At 41.1% G+C, this 14,004-nt stretch overlaps 1 protein-coding gene across 1 annotated transcript; it reads left to right on the forward strand.

Annotated features, from left to right (window-relative positions):
- Positions 1 to 6,402: 6,402 nt before the first annotated feature.
- Positions 6,403 to 12,137, forward strand: LOC123080858 (DIMBOA UDP-glucosyltransferase BX9-like). Its single transcript, XM_044503804.1, has 2 exons — positions 6,403 to 6,994; positions 11,116 to 12,137. Exons 1-2 carry the CDS (start codon positions 6,412 to 6,414, stop codon positions 12,003 to 12,005), a joined length of 1,473 nt encoding a protein of 490 aa, XP_044359739.1. The 5' UTR covers positions 6,403 to 6,411; the 3' UTR covers positions 12,006 to 12,137.
- The last annotated feature ends 1,867 nt before the right edge of the window (positions 12,138 to 14,004 follow it).

Genomic DNA, 14,004 nt, shown 5'->3' on the forward strand with positions numbered 1-14,004 from the left:
ACGGAAGGCATCCCATCTTTCTTCAACAAGTATCGGTATGTTTTCGGATTCGTTTCGTTCATGCGATATGTGCAAATCTTGGAGCGTCTTTTGCATTTAGTTTCCACTTTTCTTTTATGCACCATGCTGGTATGAGATAGTCCTTGGTTGATTTATAGAATTCTCTTTGCGCTTCACTTATATCCTTTGAGTACGGCTTTATAGAATGCTTCATGTGCTTCGCTTATATCATTTGAAGTTTGGATTGCCTGTTTCTCTTCACATAGATAACCGCCATTTGTAGAATGCTCTTTTACTTCACTTATATTTGTTAGAGCATGGGAATATCTTTTGTAGAAAGAATTAAACTCTCTTGCTTCACTTATATCTATTTAGAGAGTTGACAAGAACTGGTCATTCACATGGTTAGTCATAAAATCCTAAATAAAACTTGTAGATCACTGAATATGATATGTTTGATTCCTTGCAGTAGTTTTGCGATATAAAGATGGTGATATTAGAGTCATGCTAGTGGGTAGTTGTGGATTGTAGAAATACTTGTGTTGAAGTTTGTGATTCCCGTAGCATGCACGTATGGTGAACCGTTATGTAACGAAGTTGGAGCATGAGGTATTTATTGATTGTCTTCCTTATGAGTGGCGGTCGGGGACGAGCAATGGTCTTTTCCTACCAATCTACCCCCCTAGGAGCATGCGCGTAGTACTTTGTTTGGATGACTAATAGATTTTTGCAATAAGTATGTGAGTTCTTTATGACTAATGTTGAGTCCATGGATTATACACACTCTCACCCTTCCATCATTGCTAGCCTCTTCGGTACCATGCATTGCCCTTTCTCACCTCGAGAGTTGGTGCAAACTTTGCCGGTGCATCCAAACCCCGTGATACGATACGCTCTATCACACATGAGCCTCCTTATATCTTCCTCAAAACAGCCACCATACCTACCTATCATGGCATTTCCATAGCCATTCCGAGATATATTGCCATGCAACTTCCATCATCATCATATACATGACTTGAGCATTTATTGTCATATTGCTTTGCATGATAGTAAGATAGATAGCATGATGTTTTCATGGCTTGTCCATTTTTTGATGTCATTGCTACGCTAGATCATTGCACATCCCGGTACACCGCCGCAGGCATTCATATAGAGTCATATCTTTGTTCCAGTATCGAGTTGTATATTGAGTTGTAAGTAAATAAAAGTGTGATGATCATCATTATTAGAACATTGTCCCATGCGAGGTTATCAAAATAAAAGTGGCCAAAGAAGCCCCCCAAAAAAAGAGAGAGAGAGGCCAAAGAAGCCTACAAAAAAAATAAAAAAAAAGAGAGAAAAAGAGAGAAGGGACAATGTTACTATCCTTTCACCACACTTGTGCTTCAGAATAGCACCATGTTCTTCATATAGAGAGTCTCTTGAGTTATCACTTTCATATACTAGTGGGAATTTTCTTTATAGAACTTGGCTTGTATATTCCGATGATGGGCTTCCTCAAATGCCCGAGGTCTTCATGAGCAAGCAAGTTGGATGCACACCCACTTAGTTTCCAGTTTGAGCTTTCATACACTTATAGCTCTTAGTGCATCCGTTGCATGGCAATCCCTACTCCTCACATTGACATCAATTGATGGGCATCTCCATAGCCCGTTGATTAGCCGCGTCGATGTGAGACTTTCTCCTTTTTTGTCTTCTCCACACAACCTCCACCATCATATTCTATTCCACCTACAGTGCTATGTCCATGGCTCACGCTCATGTATTGCGTGAAAGTTGAAAAGGTTTGAGAACGTCAAAAGTATGAAACAATTGCTTGGCTTGTCATCGGGGTTGTGCATGATTTGAATATTTTGTGTGGTGAAGATGAAGCATAGCCAGACTATATGATTTTGTAGGGATAACTTTCTTTGGCCATGTTATTTTGAAAAACATGATTACTTTATTAGTATGCTTGAAGTATTATTGTCTTAATGTCAAATGATACACTATTGTATTGAATCACTTGTGTCTTAATATTCATGCCATGATTAGATACACGATCAAGATTATGCTAGGTAGCATTCCACATCAAAAATTATCTTTTTTATCATTTACCTACTCGAGGACGAGTAGGAATTAAGCTTGGGGATGCTGATACGTCTCCGTCGTATCTATAATTTTTTATTGTTCCATGCCAATATTCTACAACTTTCATATACTTTTGGCAACTTTTTATACTATTTTTGGGACTAACATATTGATCCAGTGCCCAGTGCCAGTTCCTATTTGTTGCATGTTTTTTGTTTCGCAGAAAATCCATATCAAACGGAGTCCAAACAGGATAAAAACTGACGGAGATTTTTTTTGGAATATATGTGAATTTTGGGAAGTGGAATCAACGCGAGACGATGCCCGAGGGGGCCACGAGGCAGGGGGCGCGCCCCTGACCCTCGTGGACACCCCGTAAGGCGGTTGGTGCCCTTCTTTCGCCGCAAGAAAGCTAATATCCGGATAAAATCGTGTTCAAATTTCAATCCAATCGGAGTTACGGATCTCCGGGAATATAAGAAATGGTGAAAGGCCAGAATCAGGGAGCGCAGAAACAGAGAGAGACAGAGAGACATATCCAATCTCGGAGGGGCTCTCGCCCCTCCGCCGCCATGGAGACCATGGACCAGAGGGGAAATCCTTCTCCCACCTAGGGGGAAGGTCAAGGAGGAAGAAGAAGAAGGGGGCTCTCTCCCCCTCTCTCCCGGTGGCGCCGGAACGCCGCCGGGGCCATCATCGTCACCGCAATCTACACCAACAACTTCACGGCCGTCATCACCAACTCTTCCCCCCTCTATCCAGCGGTGTAACCCCTCTTTTACCCGCTGTAATCTCTACTTAAACATGGTGCTCAATGCTATATATTATTTCCCAATGATGTATGGCTATCCTATGATGTTTGAGTAGATCCGTTTTGTCCGATGGGTTAATTGATGATCGTGATTGGTTTGAGTTGCATGTTTTATTATTGGTGCTATCCTATGGTGCTCTCCGTGTCGCGCAAGCATGAGGGATCCCCGCTGTAGGGTTTGCAATATGTTCATGGTTTGCTTATTGTCTGCGTTGCGTGAGTGACTGAAACACAAACACGGATAAGTGGGTCATGGCGTATGGGAATAAAGAGGACTTGATACTTTAATGCTATGGTTGGGTTTTACCTTAATGATCTTTAGTAGTTGTGGATGCTTGCTAGAGTTCCAATCATAAGTGCATATGATCCAAGAAGAGAAAGTATGTTAGCCTATGCCCCTCCCTCAAATAAAATTGCAATAATGATTACCGGTCTAGTTATCGATTGCCTAGGGACAAATAACTTTCACGTGACAAAAAGCTCTCTACTAAAACTAATTTAGTTGTATCTTTATCTAAACAGCCCATACTTTTTATTTACGCGCTCTTTATATTCTTGCAAACCTATCCCGTTACACCTACAAAGTACTTCTAGTTTCATACTTGTTCTAGGTAAAGCGAACATTAAGCGTGCGTAGAGTTGTATCGGTGGTCGATAGAACTTGAGGGAATATTAGTTCTACCTTTAGCTCATCGTTGGGTTCGACACTCTTACTTATCGAAAGTGGCTACAATTGATCCCCTAAACTTGTGGGTTATCAGATAGCTAGTAGCTAGATGGCTTCTTCTCTCTCTTTGATTCTCAATACAAAGTTCTCCTCGATGTTCTTGGAGATCTATTCGATGTAATACTCTTTTGCGGTGTGTTTGCCGAGATCCGATGAATTGTGGATTTATGATCAAGTTTATCTATGAATATTATTTGAATCTCCTCTGAATTCTTATATGCATGATTTGATATTTTTGCAAGTCTCTTTGAACTATCGATTTGGTTTGGCCAACTAGATTGGCTTTTCTTGCAATGGGAGAAGTGCTTAACTTTGGGTTCAATCTTGTGGTGTCCTTTCCTAGTGACACTAGGGGCAGCAAGGCACGTATTGTATTGTTGCCATCCAGCATAACAAAATGGGGTTTTCATCATATTGCTTGAGTTAATCCCGCTACATCATGTCATCTTGCTTAATGCGTTACTCTGTTCTTATGAACTTAATACTCTAGATGTAGGCAGGAGTCGGTTGATGTGTGGAGTAATAATAGTAGATGCAGAATCATTTCGGTCTACTTGACACGGACATGATGCCTATATTCATGATCATTGCCTTAGATATCGTCATAACTTTGCGCTTTTCTATCAATTGCTCGGCAGTAATTTGTTCACCCACCGTAATAATTTCTATCTTGAGAGAAGCCTCTAGTGAAACCTATGGCCCCCGGGTCTATTTTCCATCATATAAGTTTCCGATCTACAATCTCGAGTTTCCTATTTACTTTCTTTGCAATCTTTACTTCCCATTCCATAAACCAAAAATACCAAAAGTATTACTTTACCATTTATCATCTCTATCAGACCTTACTTTGCGAATAACCGTGAAGGGATTTACAACCCCTTTGTCGCGTTGGTTGCAAGTTGGTGTTTCTTTGTGCAGGTATTCGGTGGCTTGCTGTGTAGTCTCCTACTGGATTGATACATTGGTTCTCAAAACTGAGGGAAATACTTACGCTCCTTTGCTGCATCACCCTTTGCTCTTCAAGGGAAAAATCAATGCAAGCTCAAGAGGTAGGAGAACCCTTGAAGTGAAAAAATGCTCGCTATGTTATTTCAAGAATAAATGTCATCATTACTATTTCATCCTCATCTTTGTCATCATTCGATGAAGACAAATCTATGAACTCGGCGTAGCAGTACCCATTGTTTGAGTCCCTCGTGTTTGTTTCAAAGTGAACAATGAGTACATCAAAATATTGCACTATGGCCTTTAACCGAACAATTGTCGGGTGCGGTGTCCACCATGGATGGCGTCTACAGTGGCGGATGGTGCCTGTGTGGCAATTGGATCCAGGGGGTGTGTTGTTTGTGTTCGGCAAGGCATGGGCGGCATCGGCAGGGCTCCAGCATGGCTCTGGCAAAGGCCTGGGCGACATCCAGGGGGCTGTGGCGGCGGTCGTCGGGAACATGCTATAGAGAGCGGAGGAGGATGGAAGTATTGTGGAAATATGCGGCCTCTGGATGGGGTGGTGGAAGAGGGTTTGGGCGGCGTTCGGGAGGCTACAACGGCATCTCTGGGACCGGGAGATAGATAACGAAGGAGGAGGTTATTATTATGAAAATATGCGGGCTCCAGGTGGGATTTTGGGATAGTCCGAGGTGTCGAAGTCCGATGTGAAGGATGTCCGGTGTCCTCACAACTGCGCTTAATTTGGGGCTGGGCTGCGGGATTTTAGATGTCCATATCAGTCCGGATCAATTTGATGATCCACATTGAATGGCTACGGCCAACTCCAACGCATGACCCCATTTGGTTCACGCGCATTCTTTTGGGTCTAAACTGACAAAAAACTATGGCCCAACGCAGCGACCTATTCTCATTTTTTGTTCATTTTGTGTCTGTTTTGACTCATTTTAGTCCCAAATTTGCTCGCGATTTGGATCCGTAGCAGACACAAACCGGACGTTCTCTATGTCCTTCGCGTCGGCTGTGTCCGCTGCATTCGAGCCCGAGCCCGTCTGTCATTGATACAAGGGGGGCGCAGCCCACAGATCTCCCCTTCTCTCTCTCTGTCTCCTGCCATGACCCAATGGGCGCGACAACTCCAACGGCGACGGGTCGGCATGCGGCAAGGCGGGGCAACAATGCGACGGCGTGACAAGGCAAGTTTGGGCGATGGCGCGGGCGCTCGGGGCCACTCCGTCGGGAAGCTCCACGGCACTCCTGGCGCGCAGTTCCGCGGCCACTCTGGCGTGCAGCTCCGAGGCCACTCGGGCAACTCCGGCGGGCACCTCAACCCACCATCGACACCTCCTCAACCCATCGCCTCGCGCTGTTCCGACGAGATGCCTCCGGGCCTCGTCTTCGGCGAGGACTACTGCCTGGAGGATTTGGGCAAGCAGCGGAGGATTCGCCGCGTAGCGGATCACCGGCATCGTGGTCCGCCACGTCGGAGAGCATGCTCGTCGGTGACGTTGTCGTTGGCTGCGCCTTCTAGGTGTTTGACGAATGACGTGGGTGGACATCTCACCAAATGGGATAGCACCGTTGGGTGATGAGCCTGTATCCGTCTGTCCGCCCGTGTCCGTTGTCCGTGTTCCCTACTCATCAAACGGATAAAAAATGGACAATATTCACGTCCATTTGGGTCACCGTCAGGACGGTCGGTCTGGTCCGGACATTTGCAATAGTTTTCTCCCTAAACAAAGCACGCACCCGAATCCTCGTGCTGGCATCCCGTATCCATCCATCCATCCATTCTCTTCATTGCGCTCAATGCTCTTTTATTTCGACCCAATCCAGATCCATCCAACTACTACTAATGATCACGTTTCCTGTATATTATAGGAACCAAACACTGTACGGATCGATATCCCCATCACCAATCAGAATCCTAACAAAAGCCATGGCCAGCGAGGCGGGGAAGGCTCCGGCGATCCCCGGCCGGCGCGTGCTCATGTTCCCGCTGCCGTTCCAGGGCCACCTGAGCCCGATGCTGCAGCTGGCGGACGTGCTGCACGCCCGGGGCCTCCGAGTCACCCTCTTCCACGCCGCCTTCAACGCGCCGGACCCCGTGGCGGGGTACCGCTTCGTGCCCGTCGGAGCCGGCGTGCCGGCCGCCGACCTCGTCCCTACGGGCAGCGATGCTGACTTCGTCGGGGCGCTGCTGCGCTTCAACGAGCGCCTGCAAGGAGCTTTCCAGGACAGCCTCCGCGAGGTGCTGGAGGAGGAGGAGGGAGCGCGGCCGGCGTGCCTGGTGCTGGACTCCAACCTCCGGGGCATGCAGGTGGTCGCCGACCGGCTCGGCGTGCCGACGCTGGTGCTTCGCACGGGTGGCGCCGCCTGCCTCGTCGCCTACATGGCCTTCCCGGCGCTCTGCGACAAGGGCCTCCTCCCGCTACAAGGTACTACCACCACACCTACCTAACAAACAAACAGTTCGCAGCACTTTCTGCATCGGGACAGTTGACACGCAAGTAGTACTGCAACTTTTTCTTAGCCGATGCGAGTAAAACTTTAGCCTTGAGAATGCCTACTTCAATTAGACTTTTAATACAGAAAAGTAGAACATTCAGAAAATTATAAATTTTGTATACAAACACCATATAAATCCTTAATACGAAATACTTTTGTCTAATATATAAAGTAAAGATAATACACCCATTTATATCCATGCGTTAATAAGGAAAAGAAATAAGCTATGCTTTCAGTGAGTGAGATAAAATGTTTAGCAATTTAGATGAGTATGCAATAGCAAACATTGCATTAGACGGAGAGGTGACATAGCAATTTAGATGCATCATTGAGATGCATGACATTGTAACCGATGGTACAAGTACAACGTAGTTATCTAGATGCATGCCATTTTTGGTTATTTTTCTCCTTTACTACATTAATATTCCTTTATGTGTTTTACCAATGTTGAGTCATCAAGTAATTTCCTTTTATATATGGTGTGCCTGAAATTTCCTACGACGCTTTTCGATGTGTTTTGAATAGTTACAACATTTTCGCTGGACATTTTTATGGAGCTGGATGAAAAACATCATTTAATGTATGGAGCATTGTTCTGAACTATTGACATATTTTCTAACTTAAGGTGAACACATCATTTAAAAAACCGCCACATTTTGATGTAACAGTTGGAAAGTTTTTTCTTGAACTAGTGGCCCAGTTTTTAAGGTGTGTTTATAATTATATTGACATTGTCGAACATTTTTCTTGAACTAGTATTACATTTCCTGATGTGAGATGAAGTTAATCATTGGAATTTTTTTCTTCAACCAGATGAACATTTTCGAAAACCAGCTGAACGCTTTTGTTGCGACGCTTGATTTTTTTAAAGAAATGATGCAACATTTGTCAAAACAAAATGTTCCTTAGCATGGAGCAACTTTTTATGACCCATCAGAACAACCTGTACTAATGCTTTGTTTGTGTTTTTTATTCGAGTTTCTTAGTGCATTAATAGAATTTATGTTTTCTTTATGGAATCCAGAAGTTAAGATACACCTCTAGAACAGACTAGCTACCTTTTTTTTAGCAAACTGCACACTGGCTAACTAGTTCAGCTCACATCGATGTAAAGCGTTAGAGATGCTGCATAGAAACATATCATGGGCCGGCCCAAGTGAGCAGCGCTAGGGGGATTCCTCAACTACGTCTCTCCTTCCACTAAAAAAACCTACGATTCTTGCGGAGTAACTAATTAAGGGTTATGCCTTGGAGGGCTCCCGCAAAGGTCTCTTTCTTGGGTTAGGAGCGTGTCAACTGATGCGCCCAACCCCCGTCGCATGTCACACTTTGGGCTCACCCTCGCGTTTTCAGTATTTTTCCACGCGTTTTTGGGTTTTATTTGGGTTTTTTTGCCTTTTTTGGCTTCTTAATTTTTTCTTTGTTTTCCCTAGTTTTGGAGGATTTTCTTTTTTGCGAAGCAGCACTTTTTCGTGAGAACCATAGCCTGTGCTTCCACGAGAAGCATAGTTGTGCTTCCCCAAAAATGGGGAAAATACAGAAGCGGAGTGCATTTGCACATTAGGATGCAAGGTAAAATCGTTTAAAATAGTATTTCTTTAAAAAAAAATCAGTTTTTTGTTTGTGACTCATTTGCGTCAAATCCACGCTGAATTTCGTGGATTTTGGACATTTCAATAGCTCTTGATAAAAAGACAAATTTGGTGCCTGTGAGAAAGCTTACAATTTGCGCACCGTTTGACCAATTTTTTTTGCCACGAGCTGAAATTTGACACGGACATCACATGCTCGAACATCTTCCACGTAAAAAATTCCAGATTTTTTTGGATTTTTAGTATTTTTTTGAATTTACTGTTCACCAGGAGCAGATGAGCCCCGGCTCATAATTGATTATTCAGGAAAATACGACCTATGCTATTAGAGGAGCACGACTGTGTTTCAAGGTTCTGGTTTTATTTAGTTTCCTTTTTCTATTTTTTTTGTCTTTTTTGGTTTTAGTTTTTCATATTTTGTTTTTCTGTTCTCTTCCTGTTTTTTATTTCTTTTTTGTTTGATTTTTTATTCCACGTATTTCATTTTTAAAAAGTTCACATAAACCTATTAACTTGTGATCTAGTTTCAAAGATCTCAACACGAGAAATCCAACAATGAAAATTATTAGGGCTTTGGACACATGGTTCAAGAGATAAACCATTTAAAAAAATGAATCTATTAAAAAAAGGAAAGCTCCTAGTTTGCGACAAGTGGGGCAAATATAGTGCATCATTTGTTAGCAACAGAGAAGGTGGGAGTGCCATTTACAAGGATAACTCCTTAATTAGTGATTTCATGGCTCTCGTGCCAACAAAGCCATGGCCTATCAATCTAGTAACAGGCCCGGGCCAAAGTAAGGAATATATCAAGCCTATTTTTTTCAGACATGATCAATCATGGTAGCGGAAGCTCCTTTTTTCTAATCAAAGGTAGCGGAAGCACCTATATAACGCTTTTTGCCTCAAATAAGAATCCAATGCACATGCGAGGCCACAACTGGTCTGGCCCACTTAACGCGTATTGTAGCGACCGATGTACTGACTGGTGCACCGTATCAAGCAGGTTCATTGCAACAACTACCACCATAGTGAACCGGTCACTGTAGCGACCCAGTAACTATAGATATCAATTCTTTATGTTCCTCTTATTTTCTGTTTTATTGAAAATACGAATATTTCTTACAGAAGCTATAATATTTTGAAAACACAATTATTTTTTTGAAATTTCTAAGATTTTTTGGAAAATGCAATTTTTTGTAAGTCCAAAATTTTGAAACTCGGTACATTTTTTATAATTTCAAAATTTTGACAACAAGTACATTTTTAAAATTCTCCAACATTTTTTAAAACATGAATATTTTTTACATTTGTGAATGAATTTTGATAATATGGACGTATTTTAGAACTATTTTTAGTAAAATTCCTCAACATTTTTCAAAATTTATGAATAAAGTTCGAAAATATTATCATTTTAAAATTTCTGAACTTTTTAAAAGGTTTTTGTGAAAAAAGAAACCATAGAAAACCGGTAAAAGAAACAACATGAAAAAAGGCTATGAATCTTTGAGAAGGTTCCAAAAACCGATATCCATGCTGACTAAATGGGCTCGCCATAAAAGGGACTACGTGAGCTCTTTGCAGAATGTAGCAATTTGACGCAATGTGCGTCTAACCGGAAGTACCCATGATAGCTAATTACAGAAAATGACCATAAAAAGTAATCACACAAAGTAAGGACAACTATAATTGAATGTTTTCATAAGGAAAACGATAAATGGGACTTCTTTTTTGTCATAAATTTGACTGTGGTTGATACAGACAGTCGCTTGAATACTCGAAAAGTACCGTGTACCGAGGTGCGGCTCCAAGAAATTAGTGGCAACATATCCTATGCTTCAATAAAATTTAGAAAAGATATGCTAAAACCAAAAAGTCCACTGAACCAAGCACCAATTGAAAGGGAGATATTGCAAGCTCCAAGAACGAGTCATACAGAAAAATAGATGGCACATGGAGTGAAGTGCAACTGCATGCAAAAGAGTCGCCTCAATTTAACACAACTCGTTGTATTGATTCCTTTGTTTGACATGATATGATTTGCTTCTGTATATTCTTGTTTTTCTTAGAGGCATAAGCCTTGTAGTACCCTAACCCGTCCGTTCATGCTCAAAAATTAACATAATACGCAGTAGGAAACCTACTTTCTTCCTCAAAACAAAAAAATAACACAACTGGTATTTAGTAAGACTCATGGTAAGAGTATAGAGATGGGGTGACTTGCGTTAAGATGGACGAAGAAAAATCAAAGTGAAAGTAGCTACCTATGGATATAGAACATTTTATAAGCACAAATTATTACTCACATTTACATATGTACACTACCACACACAACCACAATCACCTACAAGTATCAACATTTGTTGAAAACCCGACTCACATGTTTAAGGTTCCTAATTTCCTAATGGTGCATTCTCAAATAGTCAACCAATGATTGGCAAAAATTTTTACCAAATTTTCAGATCATGCGCAATTGAACATGCCACTGGATGATCTCCAACCACTCCAGCTAGGAGACATGGTCTTCTCAACCACAACTCCGCATGAAACGATGTCCAATTGCCTTGAACGCATTATGGAATCTGCGAGGTATTCTTCTGGTGTCATCATTAACACCTTTAGTGAGCTTGAAGGTGCCGACCTCCAAAAGATCATCCATGGTCTAGGTGTCCCAGTGTACGCAGTTGGTCCGCTTCACAAGATATCTCCAAGTGCCCAGAGCAGCATGTTGGATACAGACAAAACTTGTTTGAATTGGCTGGACAAGCAGGAGGTGAAGTCCGTTCTATTTGTGAGCATTGGGAGCTTGGCATCCATGACCCAGGAAGAGTTAGTGGAGACCGCATGGGGCTTGGCCAATAGTTGCTTGCCATTTCTTTGGGTGATTAGGCCAAACTTGGTTCAATGTTCAGGGAAGGTAGGCCTACCTGAAGGCTTTGAGGAGGTGACACGTGGTAGGGGAATGGTGGTGAGTTGGGCCCCTCAACAAGAAGTTCTTGGGCACCAAGCGGTTGGTGGCTTTTGGACCCATAACGGCTGGAACTCGACGTTGGAAAGCATATGTGAGGGTGTTCCGATGATATGTAGACCCCATTTTGCCGATCAGATGATAAATGCCAGGTATGTCCAGGAGGTCTGGAAGGTAGGATTTGAGTTAGAGGGAAAGTTGGAGAGGGGGAAGATTGAGAGGAGTGTTAGAAAGTTGTTTTGCCAGGAAGAAGGTGGAGAGATGAGGCGGAGGGCGAAAGATCTCGAGGACAAAGCAACCGAGTGTATGAAGAAAGGAGGCTCTTCAGAAACTAGAATCAATTTGTTGGTGGATTTTATGATGTCATTACCTTGTTCCATTTAGATGAGTCTTGTTTTGTATTTTCATATGAATTCGTCCCTGAAACTTAGAATGTTGTTACCGTACATGGACTTGTTTGGCATATGTGTGAACTCTTATATATTGCCTAATACATTTCTGCCAAATTCCTCATAATTTCATTTCGCACCCAATATTATTTATGTTATATTATTAGAGTTATAACATACTTCATCTGTGCTTAAAAAGAAGATCTATAATTTTTTTTATCTCAAGTCAAACTGCGCGAAGTTGAAAAATTATCAATAACTACGTACCAAATTAGTACCATTAAATACATAGTAAAAAAATCATATTGTATATTTTTAGTTTGTAGTTGTTCATAAGTTTTTCTATAAACTTGCTAAAACTTTGCAAATTTTTAGAAACTAGCAAATTGATATTCCATTCATTAGCATTTAATATCTGGCAACCGGAATAAATTTCAGCATAACAATATTAAGTTAAAGAATTAAATGTAAGGTGATGCGAAGAACATGGATGACACAATATTAAAACACAACTATTCTTCCAGCGAGTGAAATAAAATGTTTATCGAGTTAGTTGAGTATACACTAGGAAGCTGTCATATTAGATGGAGAGGTGACATATAAAATTAGGGGAATCATGTAGATTCATGACATTGCACTAATGGAACAACATAATCATTTAGATGTGTGCCATTTTTATTTTTTGTTATTTTGCCTATGTTGAGTCATGTCCTTTTCTCTTATATGTGATGTTCCCGCGGAAATTACTAAATGAACTCGAGCTCCATGGAGCCCTTTGTTACAAAAGTTAAAAAAATAGGTTTTAAAAATATGAAAAAAATTCAAGCATACATATGGATGTATACTACTTGTTGCAAAGTTTCATGGCGAAATAATTTTTTTATGCGAACCACAAAAAGACAAAATCATGTATTACTAGCACATGTACTATTCACTATATAAGTACATGTTTTTTGTTCTTTCTGTATAGATCACATCGAAACACATTTCATGATAAAATTTCAAACGTATCATGTATACATCTACAAGAACTTGTGTGTTTATTTTCAGATTTTTTTGAAATTTTGAAAGTTAATTTTCGAATTGTTTTTGCTCCATGGAGCCCTAGAGCAAATAAAAAAAAGTCTCACGTTCCATATATTTTTTAGAATGCTTTTGAATGTGTTTTGAATAGTTATAACATTTTTCCTGGATATTTTCGTGATGCTGGATGGATAGTTGGGACATTTTTCTTGAACCCGCAACACATTTTTAATGACATGTTTTCAATTTTGTTGAGATTGGCGAACATTCTTCTTGAACTAGCATTACATTTCCTGATGCGAGATAGACGTTTTAAGTCAGTAACAGGACTTTTTTCTTTAACTAGTGGCACATTTCCAAAAGCCATATGAACACTTCTGTTGAGATGATTAAAAATCTTTTTATAAATGATGCAACATTTGTCAAACAAAAAAGTTCGCTTGCATGACAATTTTGTATGGCCTGTTGGAACAATTTGTATAGTTAAATGATCAACTTATAGCAATGCTTTGTTAGCATTTCCTTTGCAAAATTCTTAGTCCACCAACATAATTTATGTTTTTTATGGAAATAGAGAAATTAAGGTATATACTAGTTTAGCTCACATCAATGTAAGGCATAGAGATGCACACGAGTGGGCTGACCTGTGCATTGTAGTCCCTCAACTGAGGCCCTGTGCTAAAAGTCATAACTTATCACTGGAATAATGGGCCAGTCAGAAAGCAGTGAATTGATGATCAAAGTATATATTTTTGGCAGGATCGAACAACTCACAAACCGAGCAAAACTATAAAAAAAATAGTCGATTGCTTTGTGGTAACAAGTAGCGGCAACCTAGAAGCATATCCTATGGTGCAATGAAATTTGGAAAGAAAGGATAAGAAAACAATAAAGAAATCAAAAATACACTAGAGCAAGAATCGGTTGAAAGGGAATATATAACATTTCCACCAAATGCAAGCCCCAAGGAT

Source organism: Triticum aestivum, chromosome 3D (assembly GCF_018294505.1).
Source record: "Triticum aestivum cultivar Chinese Spring chromosome 3D, IWGSC CS RefSeq v2.1, whole genome shotgun sequence".
Taxonomy (NCBI): domain Eukaryota; kingdom Viridiplantae; phylum Streptophyta; class Magnoliopsida; order Poales; family Poaceae; genus Triticum; species Triticum aestivum.

Bases quoted from the DNA above. Each gene is read 5' to 3' on its own strand.
- LOC123080858 (XM_044503804.1), top strand. From the start codon at position 6,412: ATGATCACGTTTCCTGTATATTATAGGAACCAAACACTGTACGGATCG. The intron at 6,995-11,115 runs GTACTACCACCA...CCAAATTTTCAG, and splicing joins GGGCCTCCTCCCGCTACAAG to ATCATGCGCAATTGAACATG.